Source organism: Eubalaena glacialis, chromosome 11 (assembly GCF_028564815.1).
Source record: "Eubalaena glacialis isolate mEubGla1 chromosome 11, mEubGla1.1.hap2.+ XY, whole genome shotgun sequence".
NCBI classification, from domain to species: Eukaryota; Metazoa; Chordata; class Mammalia; order Artiodactyla; family Balaenidae; genus Eubalaena; species Eubalaena glacialis.
The window spans coordinates 70,079,659-70,093,454 of record NC_083726.1 but is presented as its reverse complement, the minus strand read 5'-3'; the positions used below and the strand labels follow the sequence as shown (position 1 = coordinate 70,093,454).

The following is a 13,796-nucleotide window of genomic DNA, read 5'->3' as shown; positions in this document are numbered from 1 at the left end:
GAGTATTACCAAAGTAATAAAACACTGTATAGGAAAATGGAAGAATGGATGATAGAGAAAGATAAATATCCTTCCTTGTACAAATGGATAAATGGACCAGAAGTTATGTCAGGTGGGCAGGAAACACACAAAAAGTAAGAAGAGCCACTTCTTCTATATTTTCAGCTGTTCCAAGTTTCAACTGAGTGGCTACAGCAGTGGGGGGAAGGACAATGCTACCTTCACAGAGGAGAAAAGGATTCTCTCCTCTCTGCACTTCCCCACCCCCAACACGATCTGTCTGCAGGGGAGGGAAGAATCTATCTGCTTCCAAATTTGTGTGTATAAAAGACCTTGTCTCTGGACTAATACTACTGCAAGCTGTAGACAAATTACAATTGCTAAGGATTTTTAACAAGTTAAATATGGTGATTCACAAAGCATATTTACATATAGCTATACACTGGATCCTCTTGGATAATTAGTCCAGTGATATCTACCCAGTAATGTCAGTGCTCAGTAATTTATTCTGTTTTATCCAAACTGAAACATTTAGGATATATCTTTGTTACAAATCCTTACACACTCTTCTCTCTCTCTTTTCTATCGCTAAGATCTTGTATTAACTGGATTGAAGAAGTAGAAGGAAGAAATGGCAGAAATAACACTACCCTACATTTTTGGCAAACAATACATTTCAGAGAACTTTCAAATATAACCTCTCATTTTATCCTCACAATAATCCTTTGAAGTGGTTATGTTGGTATTATTCTCCATTTCATAGAACAAAAATAATTGAATAGTTAATAAGTAGAAGGATTTGGGGGAAGAGGACAGAATCATAGAACTGGGAGGCATCTAGTTCTGTTTCTTCAATTTGAAAATAAAATTGCTGAGATCTGGAGAGGTTAAACAAGTTACCCAAGGTTGTATTATTTAAGATGAGTATTAGATCTCCATCTGCTGGTGTCCAGCCTGCAGTTTTTGTCACTATGGTACTCTCTCTCACAAATCAGTAAAGATGTGTTAGAGCAGGGTGATGGTATCCATGTCAGGCAACACATTCTTAATGTGTGTCTCCTTCATCCTATCTAAATATTCAGACACCAGGTCACGTGAGAAACAACATAACGTGATCCTTTAGTGTGACAGTTTAGTGGTCAAACTGACCCAGCACCATTCAACTTGGGTAGAGAAAATAATTTGAAAGAATGGAAAAAAGCTCCTTCTATCCTCAGGGTTCCTTCAGTTTGATCGCTGTACATTCACTACCACTTTTATTCTCTGATTTTATTTTTTTCCTTTGACTAGTAAACATTCCCTGAGCATCTTCTCCCCACCAGAAAAGCACCCTTCTCCAAGTTCCATGAGCATTCTTCTTTTTCCTCGCTGATTCCGTGATGCTGCTTATGTTCAGTTTCTGACATCATTACCCTGGAAACAGGACACTTTATGAAGGACTGCTCTGTTCATGAGTTTATAAAAGTGACCTAGAAAGGGTACACATTTTTCCAAGGGACCTTTATGAGTCAAGAAGGTGATGATCAGTCACACAAGTCCAAGGACCTCTTCCCCTCACCATCCAGTCTGGCTTCATAACCCATGTAGTTTACAACAAGGGAATAAGTATGGATCTTCTACAACAAAGACACATCCAAAGCCCCTCTCCCAACTGCTTCTATCACAGAAGCTACAAATTAGTGCCTCCGAGATACTGAATGATAATCCCTGAACTTTTATATATCACCTGTCTCTCATTCTGGTTGGCCTTTTTTTCCTATGATATTCTCCATTCTTTCCCTTTTCTCTCCCCTCAGGCCTTTTCTTCCACATTATCTGATCTTTTTCTGTATGTTATTCTATCTGCAGCATGATAAAAGCATATACTAAAAAGAAACATAACATTTTCCAAACTGTTCCCTGTCTTGCTTTTCTTTCTGGGACCACATGAATTGCTATTTCCTTCAAAATATTTTCTGCAGAAATTAGCCCTCAGTTTTTATTCCATTTTCTCAACATCTGCAGCATTAATGTTTTGTATCACTCCTTTGGCACCTCTTAAATGTGGCCTCTTATTATTATTTATCTGTTGATGTGTCTATCCTATTTCCCCCATATGATGATGAGTTCCTTCCTAGAAGGCAGTAGCATATGTCTTCAGCATCTACTAATGTACCCTCCACAGAGTCTATTCTGAGCACAATAAATGTTTGGTAATGATGCTCACCTTTGAATTTCTCTGGCTTGAGCTTTCTTAATTTGTTTTATGGTTGATTCTGTTTTTGTTTTGAAGATTCAAGAGGGCAGGAGTGGTTTGAACTTAACAGTACCAGATGTTATAAACATTTTATCATATCTGGAAACGTTTCCAATGTTCTATCTTACTTTGCAGTTTGGGTGTGCCAAATAAATCATTCAGGCAAGAGCTTCCATTACAAATATTATAAACCCTGTATAGTTGAATGATTTCAGGACAGGCAGAGTTATAAGTTCCCTTCATATGATTTACATAAATTCTCTTCATAGAGAAGAAGTTGCACCTTCTCATGCAAATGAAGACATTATCATGACTTAGGCAAGGCTTTGATGATAATAATAGTAACAATTACTGAGTTCCTATAATGTACCAGGCATTGTGCTTAGTATCTAATAATCTCGTGAAATGCTAACAGCTTAATAAGTACTCTTATTTTCTGCTTGTAAAGAAATTGGAGTTTAGAGAATTTAAACAACTAACCCAAGGTCACATAGCTAGTAGGTTTGGGAGCCAGCCCCGGATTAAAGTTCTTCAACTTGCATATAATAGGAGATTGAAAATGTGTAATTATGATGATAAAATACTTTCTTTAACTCCTTACAAAGTTATATTTTTATAGAGCTATGTGTTCTATTGGAGTACATATTAAAAAATACATTTTTACCAATCTTAGTTTAAGAAGTTTGCCCAAGATCCTATCTCTCATGTGAAGCAGTAACTTAATAATGTTCACTATCACTATTTTTAAATACAGAATAAAATAATTTTGACATAACACATATAATTATAAATAAAACTTTGAGAACCTGTTATATATATCAGCTAATTTTGCAAAACTATGAGCTGAGTATTACTATATTATTATGATACACTAAAACTTGGAATAAATTATAATAAAAATTATAATGGAATCTAGTATCCCTTGAAATTTTTTCAACATTCTTTCCATTTAAAGATGCAAAGATTTCACTAGGTAGTATGTCTCTAAATAATACCTTATTTAGGTAAGATTTTTAAATACTACAAAGAAGTCATAATAATTACAGTCTCTCCAAATCATGTCTTCTACAGCTTTGGTTATATTTATATGTCTGATAAATGGATTCTGTTCAATGAGAATTTGATGCAATTATTTTTAAAGTCTTGAAATGAATGCTCAGGATTATTGATCTGAATCACATCAACTAATGGTTTAATCAACAGGTCACCTACAAAGAGCAATGTGAATTCAATTGATATACTGCTGTGCTTGCATGCAAAATGATTTATTTCTTTCCCTGGCTTAATTATAAAACTGTAAGAGATAGTCAATCATACGTTGGACTTTTCTTAAGAATTTCATCAGAACTTTGTTTTTAAACCTTAATTAAATTGTTCTATAGAATAACCTACATGGAACCAAATTTGAGTATAACTGTGGTGCCTTAAAAACCAGGAGATTTAATCTAGAAAGTGTAAATATCATAAATTACTGGCTCTGGGATATACAGTTACATTTTCACGTGCCTAGAATCCATTTAGGAAATTCCCATTGCCAATTCACTTAATGGCAGCATAACACTCTCAAAAAAATTTTAGCAGGTCTAAAATATTAATCATTTATGCTATAATACCAGTATCTCCATTTTGTAGGAGAAAACTCTATTGCAGTTTTATAGGTCTTTGACTAATATGCAGTATTTCTTTTTTAATGCAGGTAAATGGTTTAACTATGGGATTATCTTTCTCGTCTTGATTTTGGATCTTAATATGTGGAAGAATCAGATATTTTATAAGCCTCATGAATATGGACAGTATATTGGCCCAGGGCAGAAGATATATACAGTGAAAGACTCAGAGAGTCTAAAGGATTTGAACAGAACCAAGCTATCCTGGGAATGGAGGTCCAATCACACCAACCCTCAGACTAATAAAACCTATGTTGAGGGAGACATGTTCTTACACAGCAGGTTCATAGGGGCTAGACTTGATGTCAAGTGTCTGGCTTTTGTGCCAAGTCTGATAGCTTTTGTGTGGTTTGGATTCTTCATTTGGTTCTTTGGACGGTTTTTGAAAAATGAACAAGGCATGGAGAATCCAGACAAAGCTTACACACGCATGAAAAGAAAATCCCCATCAGAACAAAGCAAGGACATGGGAATCACGCGAGAAAACACCCAGGCCTCAGTGGAAGACCCGTTGAATGACCCCCCCTTGGTGTGCATCAGGTCTGACTTCAATGAGATCGTCTACAAGTCTTCCCACCTAACGTCGGAGAACTTGAGCTCGCACTTGAATGAATCGACCAGCACCACAGTGGGCGACACAGATCCAACGACTTCTAAAAGTACACCGACGAATTAGAACCGCTTATTGGGGGATAGCACAAAGAGCAACCCTGGGTGTAACTTTCAAAAGTTAGTCTTTCCTTTTGTAAATGTTAAGGTTTATGTAGCGTTAAGTAAAGAATTACAAACAATGCCACAACGGTGCTCAACATGCTTTTTCTAGGACTCATTGTTTTCTATTTGTATACCTGTGCCTACAGTATATCTAACAGTCCTCTAGAGATTGCTTTTTCACAGTTGCACAAGCTACTTACTGACTTTACAGCCTAGTAGATTAGCTGGTTACCCATGTATCTGATGTTCAACCATTGTGGTGCCTTGAGACATTAAACTTTTTAACTGTACCAGAAACGAAGTGTGGAACAGTTCTCTAACCTGCTTCACATGGGTTTTTTTTCATACAATTATTTTGATCTCCACTTGATGTCTGAGCAGGAAACAGATATAGCCAAGATGTGGCTCAGGAAGTATGTCTCGGTTTCTTATTCAGCAGCGGAGTTGGTGACTTTGACAGCTGGACTGCAGAGAAGCATTGTGATTACCTTTGAATTTTTATTGGCTGTCTGCCAAACACAAATACAGATGCAGAATTCAATAATAGGGGAGTGATAATCCATCATGGGTCACTACTTGTGAAATGTGACTTTCTCCAACCAGTAATTGCAATTAGATAATAATACCCAATTATGTTTTCCCAATTAAGGTAAATTGCTACCTGATTAAAAATCCTGCCCTACACCTTTGGGAACAAAGGTTAAGATGCACAGTTAGGTGAACTCTCAAATTTATTGGCATTTACACAAAGCCCTAGAAAACCAAGAAACTGAAGTTTTAATCATGTGAGGGTTGCACAGCCTACCATTCACAATATTTGTACATCTTTCTGTAAATATGGTTGTTGACAGTGAAAATTGAAAAACATATGCCAACCCTGAGCAAGAGAACTCCTCTAAAAAAATCATGCTGTGGAACTTTGTAAGGTAGAAAAAAGGATGTGCATGAAAGAGTCTGTTTACTGGCTTGTTTTGTGTGTGTGTGTTTTGTTGTTTTTGTTTTGTTTTTTTAAGAACTAAACATTGCACATTAATAAATCAGAATTATACATCAGTAATTATGTGATGTAATTTTTTGTTTATAGTAGAAGAGATCAATTGTGTCTTAGTTTAACAACAGCTCATTAATTTTTTTTTTTTTAACTCAAAGCCAAGCAGGCTAAGAAATGGAATGCTCCCAACTTGCTTTAATTTTGTTCCATAAATTGTGGTTACATGTTCCTTGAGGGGGTTGGGGAAGATCACTTTTAAGGTAAAATTATTTTCCTGTCACATACTGACATAGCTGTATTTTGTCTTTATGATTTTTTAAAACCTCTCTTGTTTTGATCTATCTGCTTTTAAGCTTGCAGCATGTTAAATTTAGCATACATAATAGAACTGTGCATTTATCTGTCACTTGAGAGTCAGCTTTAATAAACACCTTTCTATGATTGTTTACTAAGCAACTGGAACCATACCCCTGCTGTTTATTTTACCTTTAATAGCCACACATGGTGTACTTAGAATCATAAGTATCTCTGACACTAAAATTGCAGAGATCAAGCTCACTATAGTAACCCACTGACCATTCTGTCCAAAGAAACTTACCATGTTATCCCTGACATGTAGGAACATTGACCATGACCAAATTTGCATAGTGGAACATTCAACTTTGGGCTCTGGGACAAGTAAATAATGCCACTTAGGACTATATTTTTATTTATTCTGAAAGTCATTGTCTTGTAGAATGAAGAAGAAAGTTGATTTAGAAAGTGGGTGTTATTATCAGTATGTAGTCCTTATGGAAATATTATTTGAGAATCTTTATGTGGCTTTTAAGGAAAAAGTGCTTCAATGAAGGAATCTAGTCAGCAGAAGTAAGATAGAAAACAAACCAACCAACCAATCTTAGAGCACTATGCTTATACATTTCAAAGGATTGACTAGAGAAACTGGCTATCAGCTGATATGAATATTTGTCTTTAAAGTTTCCATGAGTTTAGTATCAAATAGAATAATATCCAGGGATGACACTTTAATAGTCAAACAAGATTCGATCCTTCAAAGGCTTCCAATATTCAATTGTATAGACCAATCTTGACCTTTTTATCGGCATGTGGGTCTCCCTCCTTCTTTTGCTACCTCTTTTGTGTATTGCACATTCCATTTGCACCTATTCCAACTAAAGATTAGAAAATGAAATAAAATTTAAGTCAAAATCTCACCCATCCATGTTTAGTCTCAGATCCTGAGTCATATGTCACTGGACTATGACTCTGCAGAGCTTTATGAATACCAAAATTTTTGGACTATGGAGGACACTTAAAAAATGTGTAGTAAATTCAGAAACATTTTAAAAATTCAGAAAAATGGCGAGCTTAAAAGGAGGATTAAAAAATTACTAACCAAAATTCTAAAGAAAGCATAACAAATATGATGCCTTAATTGCAGTGATGCTTAAAGACTATAAACAATTATATATCTACTGTTCAGTAACTATAGTATTTTCTTTCATGCAGCTCAGAATTTGTACTTATTTGACACAATTTTAGTATCCTGCATCATAGGGGACTTCATTAGTAGTATAAATTGAAAATTAAATAAACCCTATGACTTTATGCCTGATAATATATGCCTAGACATAAATCTTATCACCACATGCCCATTTAAATTATATAACCACAGTCAGTTATCTCATCTTCTTATCCTGTTCACTTATCTTCTAACACATCTAAAATCATCAGTGAATCCTATTAGAAATGCTAACAATTATTTCTTCCTCATTTGTCCTAAAAGTCAGCCAGGCATAAAATCTCCTATCACTTTTATACCATCGGATTTCACAAGTAATGTCCAATAGCACTACGGGCTGACAGTACAAGGAAAGAAGTTATTCAACACAGACACTCATATTTGAAGGTGCGAGTAGCACTGTCGTGTCTCACCACTGGTCTCTGGAACAATTCTGTTACATTCTTTGGCTGTCCTGTGAGTCCCAACACAACCCAAAACAAAACATGAGAAAGGTAATGCTGACAAGCCTCTTATATACACTCTTCCACCAGAGGGCAGACAGCAGAAGCAAGAAGAACTACAGTACTACAGCCTGTGGAACAAAAACCACATTCACAGAAAGACAGACAAGATGAAAAGGCAGAGGGCTATGTACCAGATGAAGGAACAAGATAAAACCCCAGAAAAACAACTAAATGGAGTAGAGACAGGTGACCTTCCAGAAACAGAATTCAGAATAATGATAGTGAAGATGATCCAGGACCTCGGAAAAAGAATGGAGGCAAAGATCAAGAAGATACAAGAAATGTTTAACAAAGACCTAGAAGAATTAAAGAACAAACAAACAGAGATGAACAATACAATAACCGAAATGAAAACTACACTAGAAGTAATCAATAGCAGAATAACTACGGCAGAAGAACAGATAAGTGACCTGGAAGACAGAATGGTGGAATTCACTGCTGTGGAACAGAATAGAGAAAAAAGAATGAAAAGAAATGAAGACAGCCTAAGAGAACTCTGGGACAACATTAAACGCAACAACATTCGCATTATAGGGGTCCCAGAAGGAGAAGAGAGAGAGAAAGGACCTGAGAAAATATTTGAAGAGATTATAGCCAAAAACTTCCCTAAAACATGGGAAGGGAAATAGCCACCCAAGTCCAGGAAGCACAGAGAGTTCCATACAGGATAAATCCAAGGAGAAACATGCCGAGACACATAATAATCAAATTGGCAAAAATTAAAGACAAAGAAAAATTATTGAAAGCAACAAGGGAAAAATGACAAATAACATACAAGGGAACTCCCATAAGATTAACAGCTGATTTCTCAGCAGAAACTCTACAAGCCAGAAGGGAGTGGCATGACATATTTAAAGTGATGAACGGGAAGAACCTACAACCAAGAATCCTCTACCCGGAAAGGATCTCATTCAGATTCGATGGAGAAATCAAAAGCTTTACAGACAACCAAAAGCTAAGAGAATTCAGCACCACCAAACCAGCTCTACAACAAATGCTAAAGGAACTTCTCTAAGGGGGAAACACAAGAGAAGAAAAGGACCTACAAAAACAAACCCAAAACAATTAAGAAAATGGTCATAGGAACATACATATCGATAATTACCTTAAACGTGAATGGATTAAATGCTCCAACCAAAAGACACAGGCTTGCTGAATGGATACAAAAACAAGACCCATATATATGCTGTCTACAAGAGACCCACTTCAGACCTAGGGACACATACAGACTGAAAGTGAGGGGATGGAAAAAGATATTCCATGCAAATGGAAATCAAAAAATGCTGGTGTAGCAATACTCATATCAGATAAAATAGACTTTAAAATAAAGAATGTTACAAGAGACAAGGAAGGACACTACAAAATGATCAAGGGATCAATCCAAGAAGAAGATATAGCAATTATAAATACATATGCAACCAACATAGGAGCACCTCAATACATAAAGCAACTGCTAACAGCTATAACAGAGGAAATTGACAGTAACACAATAATAGTGGGGCACTTTAATACCTCACTTACACCAATGCACAGATCATCCAAACAGAAAATTAATAAGGAAACACAAGCTTTAAATGGCACAATAGACCAGATAGATTTAATTGATATTTATATAACATTCCATCCAAAAACAGCAGATTACAATCTCTTCTCAAGTGCTCACAGAACATTCTCCAGGATAGATCACATCTTGGGTCACAAATCAAGCCTCAGTAAGTTTAAGAAAATTGAAATCATATCAAGCATCTTTTCTGGCCACAATACTATGAGATTAGAAATCAATTACAGGGGAAAAAAACGTAAAAAACACAAACATATGGAGGCTAAACAATACGTTACTAAATAACCAAGAGATCACTGAAGAAATCCAAGAGGAAATCAAAAAATACCTAGAGACAAATGGCAATGAAAACACTACGATCCAAAACCTATGGGATGCAGCAAAAGCAGTTCTAAGAGGGAAGTTTATAGCAATACAATCCTACCTCAAGAAACAACAAACATCTCAAATAAACAACCTAATCTTACACCTAAAGGAACTAGAGCAAGAAGAACAAACAAAACCCAAAGTTAGTAGAAAGAAAGAAATAGAAAAGAACAGAACAGAAATAAATGAAATAGAAACAAAGAAAACAATAGCAAAGATCAACAGAACTAAAAGCTGTTTCTTTGAGAAGATAAACAAAATTGATAAACCGTTAGCCAGACTCATCAAAAAAAAGAGGGAGAGGACTCAAATCAATAAAATTAGAAACGAAAAAGGAGAAGTTACAACCGCAGAAATACAAAGCACCCTAAGAGACTACTACAAGCAACTCTATGCCAATAAAATGGACAACCTGGAAGAAATGGACAAATTCTTAGAAAAGTATAACCTTCCAAGACTGAACCAGGAAGAAATAGAAAATATGAACAGACCAATCACAAGTAATGAAGTTGAAACTGTGATTAAAAATCTTCCAACAAACAAAAGTCCAGGACCAGATGGCTTCACAGGTGAATTCTATCAAACATTTAGAGAAGAGCTAACACCTATCCTTCTCAAACTCTTCCAAAAAATTGCAGAGGAAGGAACACTCCCAAACTCATTCTATGAAGCCACCATCACCCAGATACAAAAACCAGACAAAGATACTACAAAAAAAGAAAATTATAGACCAATATCACTCATGAATATAGATGCAAAAATCCTCAACAAAATACTAGCAAACAGAATCCAAAAACACATTAAAAGGATCATACACCATGATCAAGTGGGATTTATCCCAGGGATGCAAGGATTCTTCAGTATATGCAAATCAATCAATGTGATACACCATATTGACAAATTGAAGAAGAAAAAACATATGATAATCTCAATAGATGTAGAAAAAGCTTTTGACAAAATCCAACACCCATTTATGATAAAAACTCTCCAGAAAGTGGGCATAGAGGGAACCTACCTCAACATAATAAAGGCCATGTACGACAGACCCACAGCAAACATCATTCTCAATGGTGAAAATCTGAAAGCATTTCCTCTAACATCAGGAACAAGACAAGGATGTCCACTCTCACCACTACTATTCATCATAGTTTTGGAAGTCCTAGCCACAGCCATCAGAGAAGAAAAAGAAATAAAAGGAATCCAAATTGGAAAAGAAGAAGTAAAACTGTCACTGTTCGCAGATGACATGGTACTATACATAGAGAATCCTAAAGATGCCACCAGAAAACTACTAGAGCTAATCAATGAATTTGGTAAAGTTGCAGGGTACAAAATTAAAGCACAGAAATCTCTTCCATTCCTTTACACTAATGATGAAAAATCTGAAAGAGAGATTAAGGAAACACTCCCATTTACCACTGTGACAAAAAGAATAAAATACCTAGGAATAAACATACCTAGGGAGACAAAAGACCTGTATGCAGAAAACTATAAGACACTGATGAAAGAAATTAAAGATGATACCAACAGATAGAGAGATATACCATGTTCTTGGATTGGAAGAATCAATATTGTGAAAATGACTATACTACCCAAAACAATCTACAGATTCAATGCAATCCCTATCAAATTACCAATGGCACTTTTTACAGAAGTAGAACAAAAAATCTTAAAATTTGTATGGAAACACAATAGACCCTGAATAGCCAAAGCAGTCTTGAGGGAAAAAACAGAGCTGGAGGAATCAGACTCCCTGACTTCAGACCATACTACAAAACTACAGTAATCAAGACAGTATGGTACTGCCACAAAACAGAAATATAGATCAATGGAACAGGATAGAAACCTCAGAGAAAAATCCATGCACTTATGGTTAACTAATTTATGACAAAGGAAGCAATGATATACAATGGAGAAAAGACAGTCTCTTCAATAAGTGGTGCTGGGAAAACTGGACAGCTACATGTAAAAGAATGAAATTAGAACACTCCTTAACACCAAACACAAAAATAAACTCAAAATGGATTAGACACCTAAATGTAAGACCAAACACTGTAAAACTCTTAGACGAAAACATAGGAAGAACATTCTTTGACATAAATCACAGCAAGATTTTTTTTGTTCCACCTCCTAGAGTAATGGAAATAAAAACAAAAATAAACAAATGGGACCTAATGAAACTTAAAAGCTTTTGCACAGCAAAGGAAACTACAAACAAGATGAAAAGACAACCCTCAGAATGGGAGAAAATATTTGCAAACGAATCAATGGACAAAGGATTAATCTCCAAAATATATAAACAGCTCATGCAGCTCAATATTTAAAAAACAAACAACCCAATCCAAAAATGGGCAGAAGACCTAAATAGACATTTCTCCAAAGAAGACATACAGATGGCCAAGAAACACATGAAAAGCTGCTCAACATCACTAATTATTAGAGAAATGCAAATCAAAACTACAATGAGGTATCACCTCACACCAGTTAGAATGGGCATCATCAGAAAATCTACAAACAACAAAAGCTGGAGAGGGCGTGGAGGAAAGGGAACCCTCTTGCACTGTTGGTGGGAATGTAAATTGATACAGCCACTATGGAGAACAGTATGGAGGTTCCTTAAAAAACTAAAAGTAGAACTACCATATGACCCAGCAATCCCACTACTGAGCATATACCCAGAGAAAACCATAATTCAAAAAGACACATGCACCCCAATATTCATTGCAGCATTGTTTACAATAGCCAGGTCATGGGCGCAATGTAAATGCCCATCAACAGACAAATGGATAAAGAAGATGTGGTACATATATACAATGGAATATTACTCAGCCAGAAAAAGGAATGAAATTGGGTTATTTGTAGAGACGTGGATGGATCTAGAGACTGTCATACAGAGTGAAGTAAGTCAGAAAGAGAAAAACAAATATCGTATATTAACGCATATATGTGGAACCTAGAAAAATGGTACAGATGAACCGGTTTGCAGGGAAGAAATTGAGACACAGATGTAGAGAACAAACGTATGGACACCAAGGGGGGAAAGTGGCAGGGGGTGGGTGATGAATTAGGAGATTGGGATTGACATGTATACACTGATGTGGATAGAATTGATGATTAATATGAACATGCTGTATAAAAAAACAAATAAAATTTAAAAATTTCAAAAAAAAAAGTAATGCTAATAAACCACTCTTAGCTGCCCCTAATGGTTTATGGTGCCCACTGTATTATCTGGCATTCACCCAAAATCTCAGCTCCCCACCATTGCTTATCACCTATCTGTCCTCACTGTGAACTGACCCTTATTTTAAATTAACACTCTCGTATACGCAACCCCAATCTGGGTCTTGTGCTTTTATTGTCTTTTTTTCCCTCAGACAGTGACATGGCTTCTTACTCTAGCTGGCCTGATTTCCTCCAGCTTTGTCTTTGAGGACACAACTCTAATCTATTAGCCAGCCCTGCCCTTAAGAGGGGGAGAGCAATTGAATTCGTTTTGCAACAGATAAACTGGCACTTTTCTCCTTGATCCCTATTTTTATTTTTAAAGACGTTTGTGTGCATGGGGTTGTGATTAATGAAAATAAAAATAGGTAAGAGACTCGAGGTCATACATGTTTGGCTTACTAACATTTCGGCTGGACCAGAACTGTACTATAATTTGAACAATTAGAGAAGTTGAGATGTAGTATTTGTAGCTCACAAGTCACTCTTGTTGAAGATAATTGGAAAAACTGTGGCTATTTATAATGGAAAGACAAGGTAAGGCAGATGGTGGAGCATGGATGGAAGCAGCAGCAAGGAAGACTTGGAAACGAAAAATGACAGCTGTAGTGCAAATGAGCTTTAAAACTTCAGGGAGAGGAGGTAGGCGTTGTCAAAGGAACTTCAACGTAAAGTTATCACGAGTGCAGTACTCCTACCTGTTAGGCAGGAGACTCAAAAACATATGTTCAACACAACTGAGGGGGTTACACAAAAGGTTGGTTGGTTGGTTTCTTAAGCATCCTTGCTTGCACTCAAGTTATGCCACTTCTGCCCCAGGGAGTGTGGTGAGACCCAGGAGTGGAGGCGTGGGACCTGGGAAACAAACTACAGAAGTAGGTGTGGGGAGAGTGGGCAACACGAGAAGAGAAGGACAAAATCAACACTTAACAGAGAGACTGCAGCACCCTTGACGGGAGAACAAACATGAGGGCAGAGTCTGTCTGTTAACATATTATCAGCAAATAA

At 36.3% G+C, this 13,796-nt stretch overlaps 1 protein-coding gene across 2 annotated transcripts in view; it reads left to right on the top strand.

Annotated features, from left to right (window-relative positions):
* TMEM117 (transmembrane protein 117) overlaps window positions 1-5,564 on the top strand; it is a 534,621-nt gene extending 529,057 nt beyond the window's left edge. For both annotated transcript variants that reach the window (XM_061205138.1, XM_061205139.1), the window contains one exon: window positions 3,933-5,564. In XM_061205138.1, the coding sequence (XP_061061121.1) occupies window positions 3,933-4,579 (647 nt within the window). In that variant the 3' untranslated portion in view covers window positions 4,580-5,564. The remainder of the gene's footprint in view (window positions 1-3,932) is intronic.
* The last annotated feature ends 8,232 nt before the right edge of the window (window positions 5,565-13,796 follow it).